We start from the raw sequence: 27,219 nt of genomic DNA, 5'->3' as shown, positions 1-27,219 counted from the left end.
TATAACTTGATACCACATCTTTTTTACTTTCCTACTTTGTATTTGCCTCAAATTTATATCGTCTTTATTAATTGCTTCCCTTGCCTATCCCATAGCAAATACCTGTTTTCTTTATACCTACCCGCTACACAGGGAACATTGTAATTTTAACCAGTTCCGGTTAACTTGCATTTATAAACATGCTGGCATATTAATTTTCCCAACTGAATATTAATATCGGAAACTTCCTTGTCAGTGCAGTTTGTACCACTGTGGTAAAGGCCAGACATCTAAATTATTGAGCCCAAATGCTCTCCACTTTTTTGACTGGGCTTGTTTGGTTCAACACTTGATTCTAAATGTGAAGAAATCATATTCCATTCTGCCAATTTTCAATTAACGAAAACGTCACCTCCCTTATTTTCCCCCTCTCTGAAAGAAAAAAAATATAATGAATAGCATGAGATTTAATGACATAAGATTTAATGAAGTTTCAAATGGTTATTACACAATCTTTTCCTAACCATGGGAACAGGGAGATGTACTTCTCTAGGGCCCAAAGAGCCATGTTAGCTGTGAGGACTCCGTGCTGCCTTCCGCTCACAACCTCAGTTCTAATTCTCCGGTGGATGATTCCTGAAGGGAGTCAGGAAATGAAGCATGTTTGAGCATCTGGGGGCTGGACGGGGAAAGGACTGGGAAAAGGTGTGGTTACTTTTTCATAGGGATGCTGCGTGACTGATGCTTTCTAGAATTGCAACAGAATTAGAAAAGAAAAAGTTTATAGCTAGCACATTAAAATGTTTCTTTCTATATGCTTTGTTTTGCAACTCCAACAAGCTAAGTCCTTTACCATATCTTTGGGTATGGAGCTTGTAACAGTTGTAATAGCATCCTGTTTTTCTTTAAATTTTTATTTACTTTCCCTGGGTCTTCATGCTGAGAATGAATCTTGTGATGTACATGAGCTACTGTTTACTTTAAAGATACTGGTTAGCTGGTCCTGAGAGCTGGGATCAATTTAGACTAGAAAACAAATAGGATATGATCATTTGGAGCCAGCCATTAAGCATGGACAACCAAATAAGGAAATGGTAGCAAACATGTGTCTGACCATCCAAAGGACTAGGATATTTAATAAATATAAGGATAGGACAATGCAGGAAATTATCATTATCTTATGTCATGAATATTTGCCTTTAAGGCAGGCAAGAAAAGAAGCAGAATCAAGTTAGACCACTGAGTGTGGATATAGAGAAGGATAGGATTCTTAGAGTTTCAGTGTGAATGAACATACTGTCCCTACCAGGTTGGTGATCAGATGTTCTCAAACCAACAGTTCAACATTTGAACATTGATTCATATCACCAGAATATCTTGATCACTGGACTGTATTTTCTCTGAGTGTTACTCTATGAAGGCTTATTTTATTTTGTTTTCTAATTTGTAAAAGTCATCCATTTACAAATGTTGTAGTCAATCTTTTTTTAAGTTTTTAAGTTACAGAAAAGTAATTGAAGTAATAATCATTTGTTTATTATTTATTGTTTATTATTTGTCATTTATTATTGTGGCTCATTTTCTTGTAGACACATGAGCTAAATACATTTCTGAAGTCATACAAAAGCTTCCAGGTTTGGCAGGGCCAACCAGTGAATAAATTCCTAATGACTTGTTTTTTAACAAAGTTGTCTCTGAAATATGACAGAAGCAACCATTTGGAAGCTGTCAGACTGGCGGGTCACCAAACAAAATGATTCTCATTAAGTTTAGCCTTGTTAAATTCATCTCCTCCCAATAGTTGGTACACTAGGCAGGCAATTGAAGCAGCATAGAAAATGGTTTCTCCTTCCCTCTACTGTATAAACCCTGTCAACAACTAATCCTCAGGGCTTCCTAACTTATTGCTACTAGCTGAGGTTTTCCAAGTATAATATGGCATGAACAGTGTGCTAATATGGTAAAAATCAGCTAAGATGATGGCCAATTTTCCAAACTTTGCTGAAAAGACCTTAGAACCTTCATCCTAATAATTGTACTAAAAGACCTTGTTTTTTATTTACTTCTAGAAACTAAACTGTGCAAAACAGACAGAAAAGAAATATACTAGGAACTTATTCTCTACCAAGATGAAAGGAAATAATGAACAGTAATTTTCTTTTCTTCAAAAGTTAAAGACAAAAGAAGATGCTCTGGTTCCTTATTTCAAGGAAACTCTTATCAGGAAATCATTATTTTTTCTAATGACTGAGGAAGTTTACCCTTCTTAATTATTAATGATTAAGGAGAATATATGATTATTTCAATGAGACAAAAATAATATTAGTTGGTTTCTTTAAACATTGTTTACAGTCTCATGAACTTGAAGAGCTTTCCAGTGAATGACACAATGAACACAAAATTATATACTTTTGCACATAAGACAACTTCAAGCTAAAGCCTATCCAGTGAAGAGACTGATAGCTACAAAGTTAAATCCCCATATCATGTACATATATAACCAGGCATGTTCTATTTTCAGTGATGTGGAAGTTCAGATTGAGATTTAACACACTTCCCTGAGTTAGCAGGCCTCTAACTCACTGTAACACATGCACAACCACAGAGGACCCTTGATAGATTTCCCAAGTTTGAGGGATTTGACGCGTAGAATCACAGTGGTAAGATGGCAGTTTCTCCCAGAATAAAGCTACACGGCTTTTTCAGGCACAGTCAGGACTTCTATGTCTATTGTTTCATGTGCTCTTGTTTATAACTGGAGAAATATTCAAAGCTGATTTTTCTTTACTTGTTATTTTTATAGATGTGCGAAGAAGAACAATTTATGAATATCACCGAGTAGAACTACAGATGTCAAAAATTACCAACATCTCAGCTGTGGAGATGACTCCACTTCCCAGTAAGTTAATTGAAGATAGTGAGATGGAAAAAATACTTTCATATTGACATCAATTTGTTTAATACATTGTGTTCAGTGTTCAGATCTAATCGTGCTTGTCAAGCGTGAGTAGCCTGACCCTGGCTGTGTACAAGGTGGGTGGTGATGTTTGCTTGGGATAAGCAGTCTCTCCCCTTCCTACAGTCAATTAGTGCTGATGAGTCTGTTCTCTCCTGTTTCTTAGCATGTCTCCAGTTCAATGGTTGTGGCCCTTGTGTATCCTCTCAGATTGGCTTCAACTGCAGTTGGTGTAGTAAACTTCAAAGGTAAAAGAATAATTTATAGACATTATAGTTTTATTAAAAAGACTTGTTTCTATGCCCACTGAGTTATAAGTTTTGTCAGGTGTATAGATCATGTATGCATTGGTTGCATTGGTGTGAATACATACGTGTGTGTGCATATATACGTTAGATGTGAACATATAACATATAGGTATAGTTAGAATGAAGTGGAAAACCAATATACTGGAAAAGGAGATTTCAATATATTCTTTTGTCAGCTACTTAAAATGACTAAGAACCTCCAAAGTCTGTAAGGCCAGAATAAGTCATATATTTATAATTCTCTATAGGGCTTAACATACATCATGATGTAGGTGCTGAGTCTCGGATGGATAATTTCAGCCCTTACTCTACAGAAAGCACAGCATGAACGACGTTTTCCACAGCAGGGGTATATTGCAGTAATCAAATGCACATTCTTAAGTTTTTCCTATCCAGTAGCTGAAAGGCCATCAGTCAACTTTACTGATGCAGGCTGAGGGTGATATTCCCTGACCTTCCTATGATAGGAACGTGTATGTGGCCTTGTACTGCAGTTGACTTAGGGACTTAAGATGCCCAGTTTACTCGTGTCAAAAATATATACTGGTTTCCTTCAGTGATAAAGTAGATTGTTGAGTCTCGGGAGTTTTACATAAACTGAAGAGTGTGAGAGAAATATGACAGTAAGAGCAGATTGCTGTTCCTCAAGATGATGGATGGACACACTTCCACCAAAAATAGTGAATAAATTAGTGAAGGTGAGCTGACTCAAGGGGGATCAGCTCAGTGAATATGTGCTGCTTCTGGGAATGCAAAATGCATTAGTTAAGGATCTTTAGAAGAACAGAATAAGTAAAGTGGAAAACTATTAAGTGTACTTACACAGTATAATCTAGGTAGTTCAGCTGTGGCTGTCTAAGATAAATGGGCTGATAGTCCAGTAGGTCTATGCCCACAAAGCTGAATGTTCCCGTAATCCCAGTATGATTCTGAAGGTCTAGAAAACTCCTGGAGAGCAGCTGCTCGTTATTTATGATGGAAGGAAAAAGAAGCTTGGGTTTGATGGTTACAACAGAAGTAACAAGGGGATCTATACCTCACCATAGTACCCGAAGTTAAGCAGGCAAGCAACCATGGTTTTAATAGGACCCTAAATGCTACACACTCTGGAGAAGAGTCATTGTCCCTCTTGTTCTGGGAATACCCTCTCTGACCAGCCTGGAGGTGTGTCTCTTAGTTGATTCCAAATCCAGCCAAATGCGAACTGAGAGCATCCCTCACAGGGCACATGGCTGTGGAAGATTTAACACATGACTCCTAAGAAGTCACTTTGTCAGTGACTGTTGTTTGTTCAACCATTGTGCTCAACATATGTCCAAGGCTTGAAGCACAGCAATGAAGAACGTGAACAGGATCCCTGCACTCACACAGAGTTCCGGTCTCCATCATTTGGAATCTATAAACTGTCATCTTCTCCCTCCAGCTAGGCATCCTCAGTGCCTTGCCACCTTAGAGGACATACACTGCCTCCTCATGTACCTGCTGCAGCGTTTCTGTCATGCTTGAAGCGTGTCGAAGGACGTGGTGAACGTTACTGAAGGAGCAAAGACAGAATGCGCATTTCTTTCATGAAAACAGGGAACATCTTTAGCTGACTGACGTGGAAGTGGCCGCTGCAGTATTGCAGCCCTTGCAGTCCCTCGTGAGAGCCTTAGTTTCGCTTTCAAGTGACCGTGCTGTGCCACCATTTCCATTGGGAAATGGACTTCAAACAAGGAGAAGGAAAGCAGGCAGTTAGCGTTTTTCAAAGCAGCTTTTAACTGTGTTTTATACTCAGAGTGGGCAGAAGGGCAGTGAATCAAGGATTGGTGGTTATATATGTATTTACTAAGATTTTGTAAAGATCACATGCATATCAGGAATCATTCAAAATCTATTTAGACACTGACATCTGAAGTGAAAAATGCTAAAAGGAATTGAATGAAAGGTATCGTCAGCTATCTTCATAGCTACTTCAAGATCAAGTTCGTTGACTACCATACCAAGCCATTACCGTTAGGGTAAGGCTCATAGGCTCCTTTGTTCAAATCCTTTGCAGGCACACTAAAAGCAAAGGGCATGTATATCTCCCTTTCTCACTGGTATCTGGGAATACCTTGATATCATATTAATTATTGATATGTTATGATTAGTGTTTGGATGAAGAAATCAGGTATAGGTTACCTAGGACAGGAGACTCTCCAGTGCTAACGCCAGAAATTCTGAGGAAAACCAGTACACGCTGATGACCCTTAGCAGCATATGATGGTTTTGTTTGGGTAGCCTTGAACACTTCATGCTCCTGCCTCAATTTTCCACATAGTATGATGACAGACATGGATGAGTCTTGGATAATTAGAATTGCTGCCTGAAAAAAAAAAAAACTGTTAAAGAAAGTGAACATTTTGAAGACTCACCTAGAAACATACCTAATGCTAAGCAGTTTTGAAAATATGTACATTTTGTAGAAATATGCATTCTAACATTGAAGAAAGCAATATTTTTTCATGTTTCCATTATATATTTATTTCTTAATGGACATATTGGATAGCTCTATTTTCTTGCTGTTGTAAATCATGAAACCAACAATAATTGTACATCTGTATACACATTAGGATGCACCATCCCCTGGTAGTATGGTTAAGAGTGCTACAACTGGCTTGTGATAGTTCTATTTTCAATTTTTTTAATTATTTATTTATTTATTCATTTATTTATTTATTTATTACAATTTATTCACTTTGTATCCCTGCTGCAGCCCCCTCTCTTGTCTCCTCCCACTCCCACACACTGCCCTTTCCCTAGTCCTCTGATGGGGGAGGACCTCCTCCCCTTCTATCTGACCCTACTTTATCAGGTCTCATCAAGGCTGGCTGCATCATCTTCCTCTTTCCCCCAGGAAAGAATTTGTTCAGCCCTTAAAGTCTAGGCTCACAACCAAAAATATAAGAAAGCAATGTTTTTAGCCAAAGCATGCCTGCAAGTTGAAATCTGATTATACTGATAGAATTTCTATTTTGTTGAGAGATTTATCAGCCAGGTAGCATGCTGAAAAGTTTATGGATATCATATTTAAGAGCATATTTTCAGAAGAGTGTATTGGCAAAGGAAGCGCAGGTGCTTGGCTAAGTTACTTCCTCTTGGCTTCCATCTGGTAAGGGTTAAGTTTGGACACTGAATTTCAATCTGTGACATCCAGTTTTGGGTCTTAGTAGCTCACCTGGTCTGCTGGCATCTGACAGGTGAATGTATTAAGCAAGATAATTTTAAACTTGTACATCATTGATGCTGCAAGAAAAATAGTAATTTTTTTTTTAACTGGCAGGGCCAAAATATAGAGAAGAGTCACAATATGCATAAGGCTCCAGCAGATTACTTTATTAACAGCATAGTAAATGTGACTGGTAGTGATTCATAGGATTCACTGCTGACTGCTACCAGCACAAGCATGTGTTTTCACATGTTACTGGCTATTGTTCTGTGGAATAGGGAACACAGATTCAGTTTTATCTTTGAGCAACCCAGTTATATACATTCCAAAATTTGTTTCATTAATTGGTGTAACTATGGCTCATTGCACTTATATTGGAGTTAATTTCCCCCTGTATTTTACTAATTTCTCCTTAGACCTGTAAGCTTCCAGACTTTGCTTTGCTATCTAGCATTATTTCCCCAGACTTTGCTGCTTTTATGAAAAAAAAAATAGCAAAACAGGAGACATGTTAGATTAAGTAGCACGAATATTGCCAATTTTTTATTCCAACATTCTTTCTTGCATATACTCATTTAGACTAGACTGATTGTTAGTTGTTAGTAGTTACTCAACTCTCCAACAGAACTTCCTCGACACCAACAACAACACCAAAAAGATAATTTTACTGTCTTTGTTTATTTCTATTATTCCCGGGTTTGGGAAGCAAGAAGTGTGCATTGCTGGCCCAAGGTCTAAGAAGATGTGCATTACAGGCACACATGAGGAGATCTGATTTTGAAAGAACTTAGCCCATGGTTTTCTAGGTAGGAATGTGTTGAGAGAACTTGAATTAATCATTTTAATTTTAGCATATATTATCATACATTCAAGAATAAAGTCTCTGCTGAAGTTACTATCCAAGATCATTCATTGAGCTGGACAGCTGGAAAGAAAAGGATAGGGGAATGTAGGCCTGGAGGGAGGGAGGGAGGAGGAAAAAGGAGTGGAGGAGAAAGGGAGAGAGAGAGAGATTCAATTCATTAACAGAATTTATGTGTTTGGTATGGTGAAGTAATCTTTGAGCAAATAAATGTAGAGTGACTAGAATTAGTACTACTGAGAGATATAGTAAGAAAAACAAAGAAGGCATTGTTAGCAGATATATAAAACATTTTAATAAAAACAGTTTTACTGGCTTAATTATATTTGATTTTTAATATTTAATTTTTAATTTTTTTAAATATTAGTTACAGTTTATTAACTTTACATCCCAGCTGTAGCCCGCTCCCTCATTCTCTTCTAATCCCACCCTCCCTCCCTCATCTCCTCCCTGCCCCTTTCCAAGTCCACTGATAGAGGAGGTCCTCCTCCCCTTCCATCTGACCCTAGCTTATCAGGTTTCTTCAGGACTGCCTGCCATGTCCTCCTCTGTGGCCTAGCAAGGCTGCTCCTCGGGGAGGGGAAGGAGGTCAAAGAGCCAGCCATTGAGTTCATGTCAGAAATTGTCCCTTTCCCCCTTACTAGGGAACCCACTTGGATACTGAGCTACCATGAGCTACATCTGAGCAGGAGTTCTAGGTTATGTCCATATACAGACCTTGGCTGGAGATACAGTCTCATAAAAGACCCCTGTGCCCAGATATATTTGGTCCTTGTGGAGTTCCTGTCATCTCCAGGTCACACTAATTTGTTACAATTTATTCACTTTGTAACCCAGCTGTAACCCCCTACCTTGTCCCCTCCCAATCCTGCCCTCCATCTCTCATCTCCTCCCATACCCCTCCCAAGTCTACTGATAGGGGAGGTCCTCCTCCCCTTCCATCAAGTCTCATCAGGACTGGCTGCACTGTCTTCCTCTGTGGTCTGGTAAGGCTGCTTCCCTCATGGGGAGGTGATCAAAGAGCCAGCCACTGAGTTCATGTAGTGCCAGGATATTTTTATTTGATTTTTAAAATGAGCTCTATAAAATAACAGTTTCATTAGCATCTTCTTGTACAAATAGATCATTGTCATTTCCTCAAATTTACCTTCTTATTCCATGTGCCAATCTCCTTCCTCCCCAAACAGATATTTTCTCTCATGTCATATAACATTCATATATGTGTGTCAACGTCAATATGTCACACATATGCTTCCTATTTATATATTATATACTGTATATATGTATATATTGTGTGTGTTTTAAACTAGATGCTGCATGAGAGTAAACGTGATCCTTTTCTATTGGTGACCCTGACCTGTCCCTCTCCTTGTACCTCCAAGAGACATTGTTCTGTTCAGTCATCCTTTTCCAAAAGTGGACATTCAATTAAAATATACTTGGCTATTAAGTATTGCTTATTTAACAGCATACCTGTTACATTTGCTGATTAAAGACTGGGAAATTACAATAGTCAGGTATTGAGCACAGCGCTTGTAGAGCTAGGAGTTTAAGTTAGTAAACTAGAAAGTAAATAAATTATTACTTGCATGGGCCTCAGATGGTGAGAAGTTCTCTCCTGGATTTGAAAAAGGTGGTAGTTGCATTGACTAGCTGGCCAGGAAGGACTTCTAGAAGTAATAATCTACTTGTCTGAGCTTTGACAAGAGCCAGGTGCAGCAGTGTAGACACCATGTCTACCTTAAAGAGTGCACTCACATGGGTCTACACTGGGTACCAACTTGACTGTTGAGGAAATGAAGCTGCATGAGGGACAGTATTGTAAGCTAGGTTTATAGAGAAAGTGGAGTCATGGGAGATCAGAAGGAGTGCTTGGTAGAGAGGTGGTCTTATTCTCACACTAACAGAAGGCCTTTGGGTTTTAAAACCTAAGAAAGAGGAGAGGGGTGATTTTATTATATTCTACAAGTGTATCTCTTGACGCTCACAAAGACTGTTTCTCATAGGTTTGTGGAGTGAGTGATAGTGAAAAGGAAGAGACAGAGAGCACACATACTTTCTGAGAAGGTTTCTGGGACCCTTGCCACAATATCTGCTGTTGAGTCTCTAGGTCACGGGATGAGGCAAGACAATGTCTGTAACTTTTACTCTGGACTGGGGTGTTAACTGCTGCTACCTGGACGTGAGGGGAAGAGGCGCCAATAAAGGATAACTCAGCTGATAAAGCTTCACCACGGAGTTCAACCACAGCTAGCTTGGCGCAGCATCTCCCAGCCTGCGCCTCTGTCCTGTCTGGCATGATACATGCCCATGCTTATGCTTAGACTGAATTATAAGACAATTGACGCTGGAAAGTTCCAGTGTTCTGACAATCTTAATTGTTTCTTTGAGTTAGCACTAACCGTTGACTTTGTCCGTGTTATCCCAATTGCCATAAGAAGAACTATTCTGATATATGACATAACGTGTCAACATTCATGACTAGTGTGGCACACAATTACTTGATATTGTGATCTCTCTTGGTGTCTTTAAATTTTTTTCACTTTGCATTTTCTTTCAAATTAAAAAAAAATCAGTGCTGATGAAACTCAGCAAATAATTATATTTCATACTTCCATCCATTTGAATTATAAACAAAATAATACATCTCTCTGAATGTTTAACAACTGAAAACATGTTTCCCAGAAACTGCTCTGTGCTTTTTTGAACTTAAATGACATGCATGAAAATGTCATAAAAACCCATGGTCTTGTAGATAACATATTTATACATAAAACACAATTATAACCTTCAATTTAATTTAGCTCATTGGAAAAACATGGATTTGATTGAAAAAAAATCATAATTTCAGGTGGAAGAGGTTAACAGACTTTGTAACCCATGTTCTGATATGCTGATCTTCTTTCAAGTTGAAATCACCTGTATTTCTTTACCAAGGGGATTGAATTACTATGTTGATAGTCAAAACTTTATAATTTTAGTATACAAATTGGGTACGTCTGTCTAAAGGTATGGATTTATGGCGCTATTTATAGTTCTAGAAGTTTTCATGTTGATAGCAGCTATGTATTTGCGGAACTATGAGATGCAAGTATTTAAAGAAGCAACAAACACTGTGCTCCATGGTAACAATATCTTAGTCAACATGGACAGGACAGCAGAGAACTGTGGTGTCCTATTTTATTGGTGACATCAAAGAAACATGAACTCTAATGATATATAGCAAACAACAATGCATAACTTACTTATATGTCTAGAACTGGAGACCACAGTAGACACAGTACAGATTTAGACTAGTTTATCATCTTTTAGGTGCATTGGACTTTCTAGTACAACAGAAGGTGTCTGTCTATCCAGACAAATTTCAGCAGCAATCAGGAATTAAGGAAGCATTCCAAAGTTCTTCAAAGGAGTAAAAATGTCCATATCTCTGCTGGAATGGGGCCATGTAGTCTGATGAAGTTAAACTGAATGTCTGTCAGGATGGGTGCACAGTGGCACAGACAACTAACAAATAGACAAAGCAACAGAGCTCTTTGATCTCCAGTTAAAAATGTAAAATTAATGAGTCACCAAGGTATATCTGATTCCAATATGCTTTAAATCTGAGTGACTCCACTTTTCAGTTATTGTCAACTGTTAATGTTAGATAATATTAGCCATGGGAACATGTTAGAAATGCAGTTCCATGTACCACCCAGTAAGGTGTTCATATTTAGTAGTCCAGAGAGCAGCCTAGGGACTCAGCTTTGTGATAAACATCCTTAAGCATCTTGAAGTGGTATGAGAAAATGTGAAAATGTTGATTTAATATATTTGCAGTAAGACTTTCATAAGCTTTTTCAAACTTTCGTTTTGATGTTAGAATATAATTGCATTTTTTCTTTAATGGTTTTGACAAAATTGTATGACAGAGTGATTTCTAATTTGAAAGTGAGACCTAGTACAGAAAGAAATTACGTCAATAAAAATATTTGCTGTTGACTATATCTGTGCAGGGGTTCTAGGTTATCTCCATGCATGGTACTTGGTTGGAGTATGAGTCTCTGGGAAGACCCCTGTGTTCAAATTTTCTGGTTCTGTTGCTCTCCTTGTGGGGTTCCTGTCCTCTCCAGATCTTACTATTTCCCATGGTAGTGTAGTGTCCAAGTGGGTTACATAGTAATGGGAAGAGGGATTGCCTCTGACTTAATCTGATAGGCCTGTTCTTTGATCACCTCCTGGTGAGGGGGGAGCAGCCTTACCAGGCCACAGAAGATGATAATGCAGCCATTGCTTATGTGATCTGATAGACTAAGATCAGAAGGAAGGAGAGGAGGACCTCCCCTATCAGTGGACTTGCGGAGGGGCATGCACAAAGAAGGGGGAGGGAGGGAGAGTGGGACCGGGAGGGGAGGAGGGAGGAGCTTATGGGGGGATACAAAGTGAATAAACTGTAATTAATAAAAAATAAATAAATAAAAATTAAAAAAGAAAGAAAAAATATTTGCTGTTAGTCAGGTGATGGGTAGCTTCAATTGTCAATTTGACACATGTAAATTGATCTGGGGAGAGAGTCTCAGTGATGGATTTTCTAGATCAGGTTGGCCTATGGGCGTGTCTTTTTGAGATAGTTTTGATTGTGTTAATTAATATATGACAGATCAGACTACTGTGGGAAACCCCATTCCTTGGGCTGGAACTGAATTAAACTATATAAGACCAGAAAAGGTAAACTAACCCTAGAGACGTGTACACATATTTAGTAGTCATATTCTTGACTATGGGTGGAGCTAGTTGTTTTATTAAATAATAGCTGCCTTAAAATTCCGTGCATCTGTATACAGATAGCGTGCTATATCTATAATTGTGAGGAGGAGAAGAAGAAGAAAATCCAACAATAACAACAAAAAACCTTTTATCCTCAAAGTTGCTTTTTGTCAGTTTATGTTTTTTTATCACCAAGCACCATATACTATGGTACTCACTAATATTCCCATTTCTTGGGCTGCTAAGAAGATCTGGAATATGAAGTTAATCTAGGTTCCATATGAGACACTGCCTCATTGAAGAAGTGCTTGACTTCAAGATGAGGAGGATGTTTCTGGATACATTACTTGTATGTAGTAAATGAATCGGTTAAATCTGTTAGAAGAAAACGTGGGAAAGAGCCTTGAACTCATTGGCACAGGAGACAACTTCCTGAACTGAGCACCAACAGTACAGGCTCTAAAATCAACAATCAATAAATGGGACCTCATGAAACTGAAAAGCTTCTGTAAAGAAAAGGATACTGTCAACAAAACAAAACAACAGCTTACAGAATGGGAAAAGATCTTCGTCAACCCTACATCTGACAGAGGGCTAATATCCAGAATATATAAAGGACTCAAAATGTTAAACACCAAAAAACCAAGTAATCCAATTAAAAAAGAGGTACAGAGATAAACAGAGAATTCTCAATAGAGTAATATCAAATGGCAGAGAAACACTTAAAGAAATGCTCAATGTCCTTAGTCGTCTGGGAATTGCAAATCAAAATGACCCTGAGATTCCACTTTACACCCATCAGAATGGCTAAGATCAAAATCTCAAGTGACAACACATACTGGAGAGAATGTGAAGAGAGGGGAACCCTCCTGCATTGTTGGTGGAAATGTAAACTTGTACAACCACTTTGGAAATCAATCTGCCACTTTCTTAGAAAATAGGGAATAGTGCAACCTCAAAATTTAGCTATACCACTTCTAGGCCTATATTTGAAAGATGCTCAACCATATAAAAAATACATTTGCTCAACCATGTTCATAGCAGTTTTGTTCATAATAACCAGAATCTGGAAACAACCTAGATGTTCTTCAGCTGAGGAATGAATTCAGAAATTGTGGTACATTTGCACAATGGAATACTACTCAGCAATTAAAAACAATGGAATTGTAAATTTTGCAGACAAATGGACAGAACTAGAAAAGATCATGCTGAATAAGATAACTCAGAAACAGAAAGACATGCATGGTATATAGTCACTTATAAGTGGATATTAGTCATACAATATAGGATAAACACTAAAATTTATAGTCCTAAAGATGCTAAACAACAAGGAGAACCCTAAGGAAGATACTTAATCCTCATTCAGAAGGGCAAACAGGGTAGACATTGGAAGTAAGAGAAGACAGGAAATAAGACAGGAGCCTACCATATAGGGCCTCTGAAAGACTCTACCCAGCAGGCTATCAAAGCAAATGCTGAGATTCATAACCAGACTTTGGCTATGAGGGAATCTTATGGAAGACGGGGGAGATAGAAAGACCTGGAGAGGACAGGAGCTCCACAAGGACCAATAGAGCCAAAAAATCTGGGACTAGAGGGGACTCATGAATTAACCAAGACTGATGAATTAACCAAGGAACATGCATGGAGAGGATCTAGAAGTTACAGTTCAGTTACAGCCCATGGGCAGCTCAGTCTCCATGGAGGTCCCCTTATAAGGGGAGCAGGGCCAGTCTCTGGCATGAACTCAGTGACTGGCTCTTTAATCACCTCTCCCTGAGGAGTGCAGCCTTGCCAGGCCACAGAAGAAGATGATGTAGCCAGCCCTGATGAAACCTGATAGGCTAGGTCAGATAGAAGGGGAGGAAGATCTCCCCTATCAGTGGACTAGGGAAGGGGCAGAGGGAGAAAAGAGGGAGGAAGCATGGGACTGGGAGATGAAGGAGGGGGCTACAGACGGGATACAAAGTGAATAAATTGTAATAAACAATAATTTAAAATGTAACATCAAAAATCATTGGGACATATTTTAGTTCTGGATTTTCAAAGAATTATTGCTACTGAAGTGGCCATTCATTTTTTTAAAGGAATCATTGTACATGTGGGATAGTATTACAACCATGATAAGATGTTTTGAGCCACAATACATTTAGGTAGTAAGTTGAACGTTTATTTTTGTCTAAACCCCTTTATAATAATTGTTTTTAAAGAAACTTAGTGAATATATTTAATGTGGGTTGACATTCAAGGGGGATGCCAAGATGAATTACTGTAAAATAAGGAATTTATTTAAAACATTATTAATGCTGTTTACAGATGCAGATGGAGAGGCATCATCTTGGCGGCATGCCGTTACAAAGGGAGTTCAGGCTCCCACACTGGAGACAGGAGCATGGCAGAGTATCTGAAGGGCGAAATCAAAGCCCAGTTGGCAGAAATGGTGTCTCCTTTTAAACTTTACTTAAGATGAGGGGAGGTTCCCAATTCATTCCTGCAGCCATACACTCTGATCTCCATGTAGGACATAGACAAAGACACGATGAACAAAATGTGTGCCAGCTCACTTCCCAGGTATGAGATCTTGGGGAGTGTCTCAGGACTGTGTCTATCAGTATCTGTAAAAGAGACAAGGCAGCAGCTAAATTCTGACTTTAACTGGTTAAACTGGAGCAGCTTAAAACAAACAAACAAACAAACAAACAAACAAAACAAAACAAAAAAACCCAGTTCTTTAAGGAAGTAAAGTCATAGTCCCCTCAGACCTTCTTTATTTTTTCATTCTTTTTCTTTTTTATTTTTATTATTAGTTACATTTTATTAACTCTGTATCCCAGCTGTATCCCGCTCCCTCATTCCTTCCCAATCCCATCCTCTCTCCCTCATCTCCTCCCTGCCCCTTTCCAAGCCCACTGATTGGGGAGGACCTCCTCCCCTTTCATCTGACGCCTGTTTTATCATGAATCTTCAGAACTGGCTGCAAAGTTCTCCTCTGTGGCCTAGCAGGACTGCTCCTCCCTTGGGGGAGGGGAGGTCAAAGAGCCTGTCATTGAGTTCCTGTCAGAAATAGTCCCTGCTTCCCTTACTAGGAAAACCAATTGGTTACTGAGCTACCACGGGCTATATCCAAGCAGAGGTTCTAGGTTATATCCATACATGGCCCTTGGTGGAGTATCAGTCTCTTAAAAGACCCCTGTGCCCAGATATATTTGGTCCTTGTGGAGCTCCTAGCCACTCCACATCATACTAACTCCCCCTTCTTTCATATGATTCCCTGCACTCTGCAGAAGATTTGGTTATGAGTGTTTGAATCTACTTTGATACACTGCTAGGTAGAGTCTTTCAGAGGCCCTCTGCGGTAGGTGTCCTATTGTTTTTTCCTATGTCCAATGCACATCCCATTTGTCTTTCTAAGTGAGGATTGATCATCTTACCCCGTGTCTTCTTTCTTGCCCCTCAGACCTTCTAACCCAAGTTTTCAGCACAGTGTACTTGCACCGTAACCTGACTGAAATAGTAGTGCATTGGGGGTGTTATTTTATATGAAAACATTTAGAAATATCTTCAAAAATAGAGAAAATAAATAGAAAAACTCCACTTAGTATCTTAGTGATAGGGTTTCTCTTTGGAGAATGAGGTTGGGTTGTCTATTGAATACCACCATTCATTTCAGTATTAATTTTTGTCAAGGTTTGAGTCTTTACTTTATAAATAATGTGTTACTATATCAAGAAACAAAGCAAATATTCCTGGGAAATAGCAAAAAGGAGAAAGAAAGAAAGAAAGAAAGAAAGAAAGAAAGAAAGAAAGAAAGAAAGAAAGAAAGAAAGAGAAAGAGAAAAAGAAAAAACAACAAGCAAAGAACAAAAAGGAAAGAAAACATATTCAAGTATATAGGACTGGTATTTCAGAAACTCAAAAATAACTTTTCTAGAGCAGACGGTTAATGCTGCCTACATATCTATGTATCTTTCCTCCAGGAAGATCCTCTTGTATTCACTAGATTTTTTGATAGAAAATATATATAATTATTTTCCTCTTCCTTAAAATAAAAATATAGTGCATTTTGGTCTCTGTCTCCTCTGGCCAGTGATTTTTCTGTCAAAATGCAGGAAGGGTATGAATACAGAACAGAAGCCATTTTCTTTTTCTTTTTCTTTTTTTTTTCCTGGATTCTAAATAAGTAAATGCTTGAGTGATATCTACCAATAATTAAGTACACCTGAAAACACCAAGGCATTCTTTTAAATTGTTTTAGATTTTCCAATCAACAAATGCTGTGTTTGCTCTCCCTCTGAGCACCACTTGGCTAACCAGAGATTAAAATCTGTACTGCTATTTAGCATCCCATGCTTACAGCATCATTTTCAAGAATGTTCAGTGATTTGAAAGTTTTGTTTATGTAACCAACCATGGAAGCTACACTCCATGTGTTTATAATTGAGAAAGCTATACTTCAACAAATTCCGTGTAACAAACAGATGAAGAATGTCTTAAAATGTAGCATTTAAACATTAAGTTTAATTTTATTCTGTTAGCTTGATGCCATTAATAAAATAATGAGCTTTCCTGAAATAATTAAAAGTTAATTACCTGAGAATGAAATTATGTATGCTCAATTTTATAAAACAGTAGGTACTAGACTATTATGGAAATAAGAATGCAATCCTTAAAGGACAAAGAAGTAAACATTTTAAAAGCAAAGTTCATAGTTGTCATATGTTAAAAACAGCTAACACGAATACTGAGGAACCTTGGACTGATAATATTCTGTTGAAAAGGTGATATGATGCTTAATGAAAACAGCAGCAAACATTATTCATAGTGTGTTTGTTTTGCTTGAATCTCATGTTAAAATTTAGAACATTCAAAGCGCAGCATGATGATACTCAAGCCAGTGCTTCAATATTTATATGAAAACATAAGAAATGTTATTAAAAATACTTTCTGAATTTTTTACCTTCCATTTAAATGTATCTTCTAGCAAAACAAAAAATATGACAATTTCATAATCCTTGAAAGCAATGTTATTTTCATTTCAATTCTGTCACTGTGATGGCAGAATTGGATGGGGTGGGAGTACAGACTCATTTCATCTTTTAGCAAATTCTGTACCAAAGCAGCAGGAGCTGGAGACAATGTGTCCTGTCTCTTCCGCAGTGGAGCCCGGGGAGAAGCAGAGGCACACGGATAGCACTCGTTCTTCTTCTGAGAGTTGAAATCATAGACGAATTTTCATGTAATTTAGTTATTCATCAGAACTTTTACTAATACCAGAATTTTTTTAGTTCTAGAAACTTCTATGTATTAGTTTAAAGGTCTATATCTTCATAAAACTGCATAGCAATTTGAAAAACCTAGGATCCACTACAGGGGAAATGTGAAGTCTAATGGTTGAATAAAGATTAGCATTTTTGTGATTCCTCTCTACTCTAGAGTTTTCTAGAAAGGAATGGGGGACTCTGGAGAGTCTGGAGATTCATTTCTCTGCTTCCTAGAAAGCTACTTTTCCTTTTATCACCCCAGCTCTTGGTTCCTCTTTTCTGCAACAAGTCTGGTCAAGAGAGAACTTTTTATTTTCTCCATGAATCATATCCCCGACCATAACAGTATCTGAAGATTGGTTCTCTTAAAAGTACACAGGTTTATGTTCCTAAAGTAATGCCTTGTGATCTCCCAGAGAAGACCTCAATATTTCCCTGTGCCCTGGACAGAATTAATGAATCCCTCTTCTGTGCTATAGCGACATGTGGGTTTGTTCTATTATTGTTTGGATGTCTCTCTTCTGCTGCTGTTATTCCTGCTATACAAAGAGAGTATATGGAGGTTGTGCCATACACATAGATATTTTTAAAGCAATTATAACAACCACATTTTTCTCTCTGTTTATTCTGTATCATTCACATCCTGAAAACTTTTCCTACTGATAATGCTTATTAGTTTGATTGTCCCATTCAATCCTGACAATTACATGAAAATGTATTAGGACTTTTCTTTCATAAATTAAGTAAATGATAATTAAAAAGTCTTAGGTCACAAATAGGTCAGTGATAGAGAAACATTTTTTTAAATAAAAAAAATGTAGGGTGGTCATTTGGAAAGATGAAAACAAATAAAAGTTAGGATTAGAATTTTATCACATATAAAGTTCCCAAGTATGTGCATAGGCCCTACAGACAATACCAGACAGAGGGCTATGTACACACCTGCCCTTAACATGTACCATTACCCTACTGACACTACCACCATCTAAATCATTTGGGATGCTTGGTCAGTGTAAAACATTTGAAGAACACAGAGTTGTTGTTTTAACTGTAGTAGGGATTATGTTAATACAAACTGTAAGATTGACAAGATAAGAATTTTCAGAAAAAAATAAAAATCACAGATAAAACAAAGTAATAAAAATAGCACATAGAATCCTCACAGGGGAAAAAACAAAAGATTTGAAAATAATCAATTTAAAGCATTGACAACAAAAAAAGTGTATGGGAACGTCATTTTGTGGGGGAGATTCATACCTACTTCTATTTGTTTCATTTCCTACACATTTATCAGGTCATGGAGCATCAGTTTGCCACTGCCTTGGCCTCATAAATTTAACCATGTGGTCTGTGCAACTACACAGTGTTTAGGGAGTAAAAATACTGCAGATGCTTCAATTTTTAGGGCATAATCATGAAACTGAAAAAAATCATAAGGGTATCAAAAATATATGTATATTCAGATGTAGCTTTCTCAAAGCAAATGTAGTTAACAAGGTTTATTGAAATGGAGACCAGACTGTGCAGACAAGAGGACAATGCACTGTACGAAGGCAGAGTATCGAGTCTGTGCCTCCAAGCAAACAAAGTTTCCCCAGGACATTCAACAATTGGCTCCTTTCTCTCTCAGACATGGAATAGTTTCCCAGTAAGGTCATCCCACCAAACACCATTCTGTCTTCCACTCCTTGCCGTTGTCTGAGTTTGTCATGTTTGATACACTATCATGTTTTAGCACCTTTGTCTTCTGTAATGGAATTCCTTGGGAGAGACTATATGATCCACACGTCTAGACAAATTGCTTTCTGACTATTTTTGAAGGTTGTTTTTGCAAATAAAAAGGATGTAACCAGATGCAGAAATACACACATGGTATATACTCACTCATAAGTGAGTATATTAAACATATAATTATTAAACATATAATATAGGATAAACATACTAATATCTAGTTTTACTTTAGCGTGGATAGTGTCAGAATTGAATTGAATACCAGAAAATAGTGACTCCAAATAAACGTCATGAACTTCTAGAAAAAAATAAAAACGAAAAATAAAATCTATTTTCCTAAAGAAGGTAAAGAACAAGGAAGACCCTAGAAAAGATGCTCAGTCCTCATTCAGAAAGTCAAAAATGATAGACATTGGAAGCAGGAGAAGATAGGAAACAGGACAGGAGCCTACCACAGACAGCCTCTGAAAGACTCTACTGATGGAAATATTGAAGCAAAGGCTGACTCATAGCCAAACTTTGGGCAGAATGCATGTAATATTATGAAAGAATGGGGAGATACACCTGGAGGGGACAGGATCTCCAAAGGGAGACCAACAGAGCTAAAACACTGGGCCCTGAGGGCCCTGAAGAGACATACCCTAATGAAGGACCATGCATGGAGAGGTCCTAGAACCCCTGAACAGATGTAGCCCATAGCCTCAGTCTATGGGTTCCCTAGTTAGAGGAGCATGAACTCAGTGCCAGGCTCTTTTATCACCTCCCCCTTGGGGTAGGGAGTACAGCCTTGCCAGGCCACAGAGGAAGACAATGCAACCAGTTCTGACAATGCAACCTAATAGGCTAGGATCAGATAGAAGGGGAGGAGGTCCTCCCCTATCAGTGGACTAGGGGAAGGGTATGGGAGGAGAACAGGGAGGGAGGCTGGGATTGAGAGGAGATGAGGGAGGAGGCTACAGCCAGGGTACAAATTGAATAAATTGTAATGAATAATAATAATAACAATAACAACAACAACAACAACAATAATAATAATAAAAGAAGGATGTATAATCAATGCATTGGTTAATAAGTACTATGTGTATTCTCACCAAATTTGGACACAAATAATGAGTCAGATTTTGACAGGCTTGATGAAGTAGGCAGTGATATATGAATAAAGCAGGACACGGAGGAAAATAAAGTCTTCAGGAAATGTGGGAAGGGCAGGGAAGAGAAGGCAGCACATTTGACGCAAGAGAAAAGGATGACTGTTAATTGGCAAGGAGGGCTCTAGAAGAGAGTTTGGTAGAGAGAAGAACAATGTGTTATTGAATGTTACAATGAAAGTTAGCATATGGTAGTAGGCTAACTTAAAACAATAATAATAATAATAAAAGCTGAAGAAAAACTACCTGCATAAGAATCCTTATGTTAACAAAAGGTAACATTGACTATTTTATGATGTGGAAAATCACTTCACACTCAAATTCTTAAAAAAAAAAAAAAAAATCCTCCTTTGTTTTTTTTTGTTTGTTTGTTTGTTTGTTTGTTTTTTCTTTTGGGTTTTTTTTTCTCTCTTTAATAAGACATAGAACATTGGTAAACATGAACTGCAAAAAAAAAAAAAATCTCAGGTAGAATTAGCATTTAATAATTTGATACTTTGTATGCCCTGAAATTCTGATGTAGAATAAAGTTAGGAAATATGTAAGAACATGGTCTTCTATGACCATAATTATTCCTTATGCAGAAGGAATTTAGTAGTGCGTGATTGGCCATCTATCTGCTAAGAATATAGGTGGTGTGGATTGCTAGAAACCTTCTAAGCTTTTAGATGAGTCCACGTGTGGACAATGAAGAGATCAGAACAAATAACAAATGAAAACTAAGGTTTCTATACTCTACAATACTTCTAACCTTACATACCGAGGGTCTGGAGAAACAGCTGGGGCAACCTGTGTGTTGTTCTGCATGACGACCTCAGCAGATCCCAGACCTCTGTGACACCTGGGCAGGTGTGGCAGCGTCCCTGTAAACCTAGGGCCTGGAGGCAGAGGCAGAGAATCTCTGGAGCAAGTTCTCCGGCCAGGCTGTCAAAATTTGAGCTCTGGGGTCAGCAAGAGACCTTGTCTCAGAAAATAGAGTGGAGAGCCGCTAATCAGGACACCCAACATCAGTGTTGGAACTCCATGGGCACTTACACACGTGAAAACATATATACACAACCAGCACCCCATACCTGTATGTGTGCAAATCACAAATAAAGAAAAATGATACATCTTTACTTTGCAGCAAGAGATCCGATTCCAGACCCTGTATATCCTGAGCACAAATTCTCCCACTGAGGGACACCCCAGTCTCCACTATCTTACTTTCTAAGCATCGAAATTACAACTTGAAATTCAAAGGAGGATTTGAATTTACATACATATATATGAACACAAAAACATACACACTATAATATCTAACATTGTTAAGTAAATGTACAATTCAAGGTTCTCAGACATGATGCTTTTTAATATGGGAATAACTTTGGTAGCATTGTATCAATTTTTATTAAGTCTTAGAAAAATGTTTCCATAAAATGCTTTCTTGCTTGGGGTAATAGCTCTTTAAAACTTTAAACTTGAAATTAAATTGGCCATTTTACTGTAAATGTGAGTAGGGAAACAAAGTCATTTGGTCCAAATGAACCATTAGTATTTAAAAATGAGTATTTTTATGTTGAATGAATATTGACTACAGTATATATCTATGAAAAGATATGTTAACATAATGGGAAAATTATTAGGAAATTAATCACAGATATATAATTTCTTAAAGCATATAAACTTAAAATTCTAAAAGAGGATCTTTCCAGAATTATATTTTAATATTTTGTTTATTCTTTTTCTTTTTTATTGTTGTTACTATTGTGTGCGCGTGTGTACATGTGTGTGCGTGTGTGTGTGAAACATGAGGAGATACCACAGGACAGCTTTCGGGGACCTATTGTCTTCTTCCAGCCTGGGTTTCAGACACTGAACTCAGATCACCAGGAACAAGTGGCCTTTTTCCATAGAGGCACCTCACCAACACAGAGTTTGTATTTTCTACTGATTATGATTTACACAGTTGTGATTATCTAGTATTCTATACAGCAACTTGGATAGCATAAAGTAAGAATCAATTGCTTTCTCTTTTTCCCTGAGTTCTTTTTCCCTGCGTTCATATATCAAATGAGTTCATATTGTTTATCTGAAAGATTTAATGACACTATAAAATATAATGATAAGTATTAATTAATGAACAAAGTGTCCAAGACAATCAAAAACATTTGTTTTAAAACTTGTTCTTCTTAAGTAGGAGGAACATGTTGAAAGTGGAGTTCCAGACAGACAGCAGACAAACCTAGACTGTCCTGCCTTAAGCCTGGTGGGGGCTCACAGCCAAGCCTTTGCACTGTAGCTCCCATTACCAGCTCCTAACTTCTGCAGTCCTTGGCAAGAAGAGTACCTGAATTCTGGCAGTGGGATAAAGTCAGTGACAGATTCATGCTTTCCCCATAAAAGCTCTTTCAGAGCTACACAGTCCTTTCTGAAGAACATCTCCGATGATCCGACCAGCTTGGACTCCTGATGTTCTGTCCACTGGTAATGGATGGGTCAGCAGAGGACAATAGCCTCTGCTTTATGACAGGGAAATATGGTGGTGGTTTCTAGTATCCCAGAGTAGTCCTTTCCCCCATTGTTTATGGATCAGAATGGGATTCAGATTCATGCTAGAGCTCCAAGAATCTGAACATACCACCTGTATCCATTATTTTGTCAATTTCAACATCCCAAGAGTAACTCTGAGACTTTACTCACAGCAAAATAATAAATTAGGATGAGATTTCTTTCGGAGGAGGTAGAGGAAGGGACCATCATTGCAAAGGTTTCCTGTAGACACTGCGTGCACCCAGCTTTTTTCTTGACAGACAGAGGAAGAAGTGAGTCACACATTGTTGGTGTTTCTGAGGTATGCAGACAGCCTGATAACAGACACCAAGAAGCTAAACACTGCTGAGCCAAAATTTATAGGCAAGGGTATTGTTTTATTAGGCACAGAACTTACTTCCCAGCTTCTCATCCCTTTCTTAGAGCAAGCGACAGGGCAAATGTCATTCGCAACTCTTTTCTGTTCACTTTCAGGCGAGGGGATGTGCAGCTTACCCTGGGCCATTCGGATTGAAATCAGGAATTTTAAAGAAGGAATGTCAGAAACAGAATCCTGAATTTTCCAGAAGTAGTCTGTGGTCCTAGGTGGCCCCAACCCAAGGGGTTCAAATGCTTCCTTCATGGAAGACTCAGTCCTTTCTGTTCCACCAAAATAACAAAGTTGGATTCTAGCAATGAAATTTTTTATCCCAGAAGTTTTTCACCCAGAAATGCGGATTTCTTTTCTCTGTTCTGTCACTCGACCTCTTCTGACTAAGGAAGCTGAATTCTTAGTCAAGGGTTACATTACAGTGCATCGATTTCCCTTTATGGATTGTGTTACAGTATTTTTAATAGGCACTTTAAAGGATGGTAAAGGTATTAAACAGCATTTTTACTGCAAACCTACTATGCAAAGCACTGAACTAGTGCTTCGCCTAGAGCATCTCATTTGTGTCTCATAACAGTCCGGCAAAGACAGATTTTATGTTCTCCATTTTCACAAAGCTGCGCCTCCATGGTTCAGCAATCATCATAACTACCAGAGTCAAAACCTGACCCTAGCCTTGCAAGGGCAGTTTCCAGAGACATTATTTTATATGAGTGTCTTGCATGTATGATTGTACACAGCATGCATGTACACAGACCCCAGAATTGGATTCCCTTGGACTTGAGTTACAGACTGTAACTCATTTATGCAGTTTTAAAGTTCTGACTTGCTCCAAGTAGTATGGCCTTTAGATTTAGCAACAGTCAAATGAGAATAACTGTGAAGAATGTTGGTGTTGCGAATTCTGTAATAGACAGCTATGGATTGGAGTTCAAGGTAGGGTCTTAATACTCCTTCAAGCAAGGGTCGTGACCTCCGCTATTTCCATTTCTTCTTGCTGTGATAGTCATACAGAATGAAGCAGCATCTTCCCCTGCAATGCATACTAAAAAAAAAAAAAAAAAAAAAAAAAAAGCTCATATCCTGTTATCTCAAACGGCTTTGGGTAATTGATGTTGGAAGAATAAACTATGCAACATAGAATATATTCTAGAATGATATTCTAGACAAATATAATATTTATATCTTGATATTCTACGTTAATAGAATGATTTTCTAATAGGATACTTTGTACTTTAGTTCATTTCTTCAGGTTATGCCAGCATGCCCCAGCAGGATTTTATAAGTTCTGCATTTAGTCAGGTAGAAAAATAACAGTATAAAGAAATGTTTTATAATTCATAAATTTTAAAATCACCTGTCCTCAAAGCTACAAAAGTTATAGTTTACTTTTAAGTATGATACAATAATGAATCTATGCTTTCTTCTCTAAAGTAGAAATACGTATTATTTGGGATGGGGGGAGAATTCAGTCAATAAACTGGTCTTTGGAAAGCATGAGGACCTGAGTTTAATTCCCGAAACCCACATAAAAGTGCTATGCATGGTAGCGCACGCTTGTCATCCCAGCACTGAGATGGCATGGGGAGGTGGATCCCTGGAGTTCACTGACCTAACTAGGCTGGCCTGCTTGACATGCTCCAGGCTAGTGAGGGTCCCTGTCTCAGAACCCAAAGGAGACAGCTCCAGAGAAACGATAGCCAAGGTTGTCATCTCATCTCCACTCTCCTGTGCACAGTGTATGCCCATCTAGAGTCACGTGCAAATAGTATGTAACAGTGTGTTCTTGTATATATAGTTTGAGAAATGAAATACAAGTTTTAAATGCAATCAAATATTTCTCAATAAACATATTTCAGCATCTGATTATCATTTACCCCTGAAAAGCTAAGAAAGTGCCTTCCAAATTGAAACTATTTTATAAAGGTTCAAACTGCTAAAACATATTTCCAGACAGACTCTGATTGCTTGAAAAGTCATATTTTAGATAAACTACCAAAGAAATATTTTCTTCATAATATTGGGATAACTAGCTTAATTGTTAATTGCCCTTAGTAAACTCAAATCTTATATTCATATTTCTAATTAAAAAAATTCTCATTGGAGAATAAATTTACTGTCCTCCAGCTCTGTGCTGTGACCTTGACTAGGGACTGGAGTGGAGGGAAGGAGTCTCTATGATGAAGAGACACTGCTCCTCGCAGAGCAATTTGAGAGTTCTCACAGAAGGAGAGAGTAATGTGTGGCAGTACTTGAAAGCAGAGGACAAGCAACCAAGGTGGTCCAGACGCTAGCGGCCACGGCTAGGAAGCGAGTTTATGAAAGAGAATAATCAAGGTAGGTGAATATGTCTTTTATTGCTGGGAGGGTTGTCTTAAAATTTCAAGTCTCCTCTAAGTGCCAGCAAATACCTTCCAGGAAACTCTGGAACTAGTGTTCCTGGAGATAACTATATTGACAGGTTCTCAATGGCCTTAAATGCTTGGCCTCATTTGGTAACAGATACTAGTTCTCAGGATTCAAAAATAGGAATACATGCAGCTTTTATTTCATTAGTCTAATAGGTTACACTTCAAATCCTACTAAAGAATACAGCATCTGCTTCTGTATATTTAATCCTCATGGATGCTTAAGGTGGCGGCACATGTGTGGACATGATGATGGAAGGCGAAGAGCAATCACGATGTGCTTTGTTTGAAGCAGGCCCTTGTTATGGGCCTGAAAATGTTGCCGTGTTGCCTAGACTAGCTGGCCAGTGAGATCCAGAGTGGCCCACCTTTGGCATCACCATGACTTACCGCAAGCATGTGCTAGAGCACGGAACATTTCACATGGGTTCTGGGAATTGAACTCAAGTCTTAAAGCTTGTGAGTTAAGTGCTGCAATGATTGAACTGCTTCCTCGTTTATAATGTTAATTTGGTATTAGTTAAGTCATAAAGCGATCAATGGCTTGTGTGTCCCAAATATTGACTTTCTTAGTTTCTATTTTCTCCTTATCTTTACAAATCAATACCAGTCTACATAGTTCGTCAGTCTTGAGGGCTGTTTTGTCCTGTTTCTTTTTTTAACCATAAAAATTTAATTTTCCTGATGATGTATAGCATTAGCTATCAGTTACTCATAGATAGCTCATTTATTTTTTTAGTATTCAGTTTTCATATTTCAGTGGTTAAAACTCAAATCCAACCAAAAGTTGAAACTAAAACATAGTGAGGTAATAAATTTATCATGTGGCTACAGATATTATTTACCATAAAGGCATAGATTGATATGAAAGGCATGTTGGCTTGTCTCTTTGTGTCTACAGTTGCAGCACTTAGGAAGTATGAGGTGGGAAGATCACAGGTTTAAGGCTAGCTAATACAGAAGCAAAAAAAAAAAAAAAAAATCTGCTTCCAAAGAAGGGAAGAAAGGAAATATTGAAGTAAATACACAGCATTGACTGAAGGTCATTGGTAACCTGAAAGATGGGGGAAAGTTTTGTGGGAAAAATGTTATGATTCTGGCTAAGCAAAAATTATTGCCAAGCTGGGTAGAATACTAATTAAAAGTACCAAAAAATACTATTTCTCCACATGAAATAAACTGATGCAGGCCCAGTGGCATTCACATTAAAGCCGGGAATAAACCAAGACTGTGAGACCCAATATTATGTGACATTCCTAGTTAAGGCATGGCGGGAAACACATAAACAAGAGATATGATTATTAGAAAGAGTAACAAGCTGCAATTTGTAAGTAAAGGACCCATTTACAGAACAATTACACAAATCAATAGCTCTCTGAATCAGAAATAACCATTGAGACAATACAGCACTAAAACCTAAATAACAGCAAAAATAGATAAGATATTCTCTGCCAATGATGTGTAGCATCTACATAAAGGAAATGCTAGAACTTTGATGAGGGGCTTAGACTAACCATTGAATGTACTCTAATGTCTAGAAAGCTGGAATGTATTAAGACTTCAATTATTCCCACATCAATTCTGTCAAATGCACGTGGAGGCTATTCTTTGGAACATCAGAGGGTGATTATAAAAATCACAGCAAAGAAGAAAAGAGATGGTTTACAAAAAGCACTAAAAAATATGATCAGAATTAGGAAATTGAAGTATTACACAAGCTTGGTA

The 27,219-nt window shown here is 37.9% G+C and overlaps 1 protein-coding gene across 1 annotated transcript in view; it reads left to right on the top strand.

Annotated features, from left to right (window-relative positions):
• Positions 1-27,219, top strand: part of Plxdc2 (plexin domain containing 2) — a 436,538-nt gene that overhangs the window by 330,204 nt on the left and 79,115 nt on the right. Inside the window, exons 8-9 of the mRNA XM_055593812.1 lie at positions 2,783-2,878; positions 3,102-3,183. Coding sequence (XP_055449787.1) covers positions 2,783-2,878; positions 3,102-3,183 — 178 coding nt within the window. The remainder of the gene's footprint in view (positions 1-2,782; positions 2,879-3,101; positions 3,184-27,219) is intronic.

The sequence above is a fragment of the Psammomys obesus genome, unplaced genomic scaffold (assembly GCF_907164565.1).
Source record: "Psammomys obesus unplaced genomic scaffold, mPsaObe1.curated_primary_1811, whole genome shotgun sequence".
Lineage (NCBI taxonomy): Eukaryota > Metazoa > Chordata > Mammalia > Rodentia > Muridae > Psammomys > Psammomys obesus.
The sequence above is the reverse complement of the archived record's forward strand: the minus strand, read 5'-3'. Positions and strand labels throughout refer to the sequence as shown.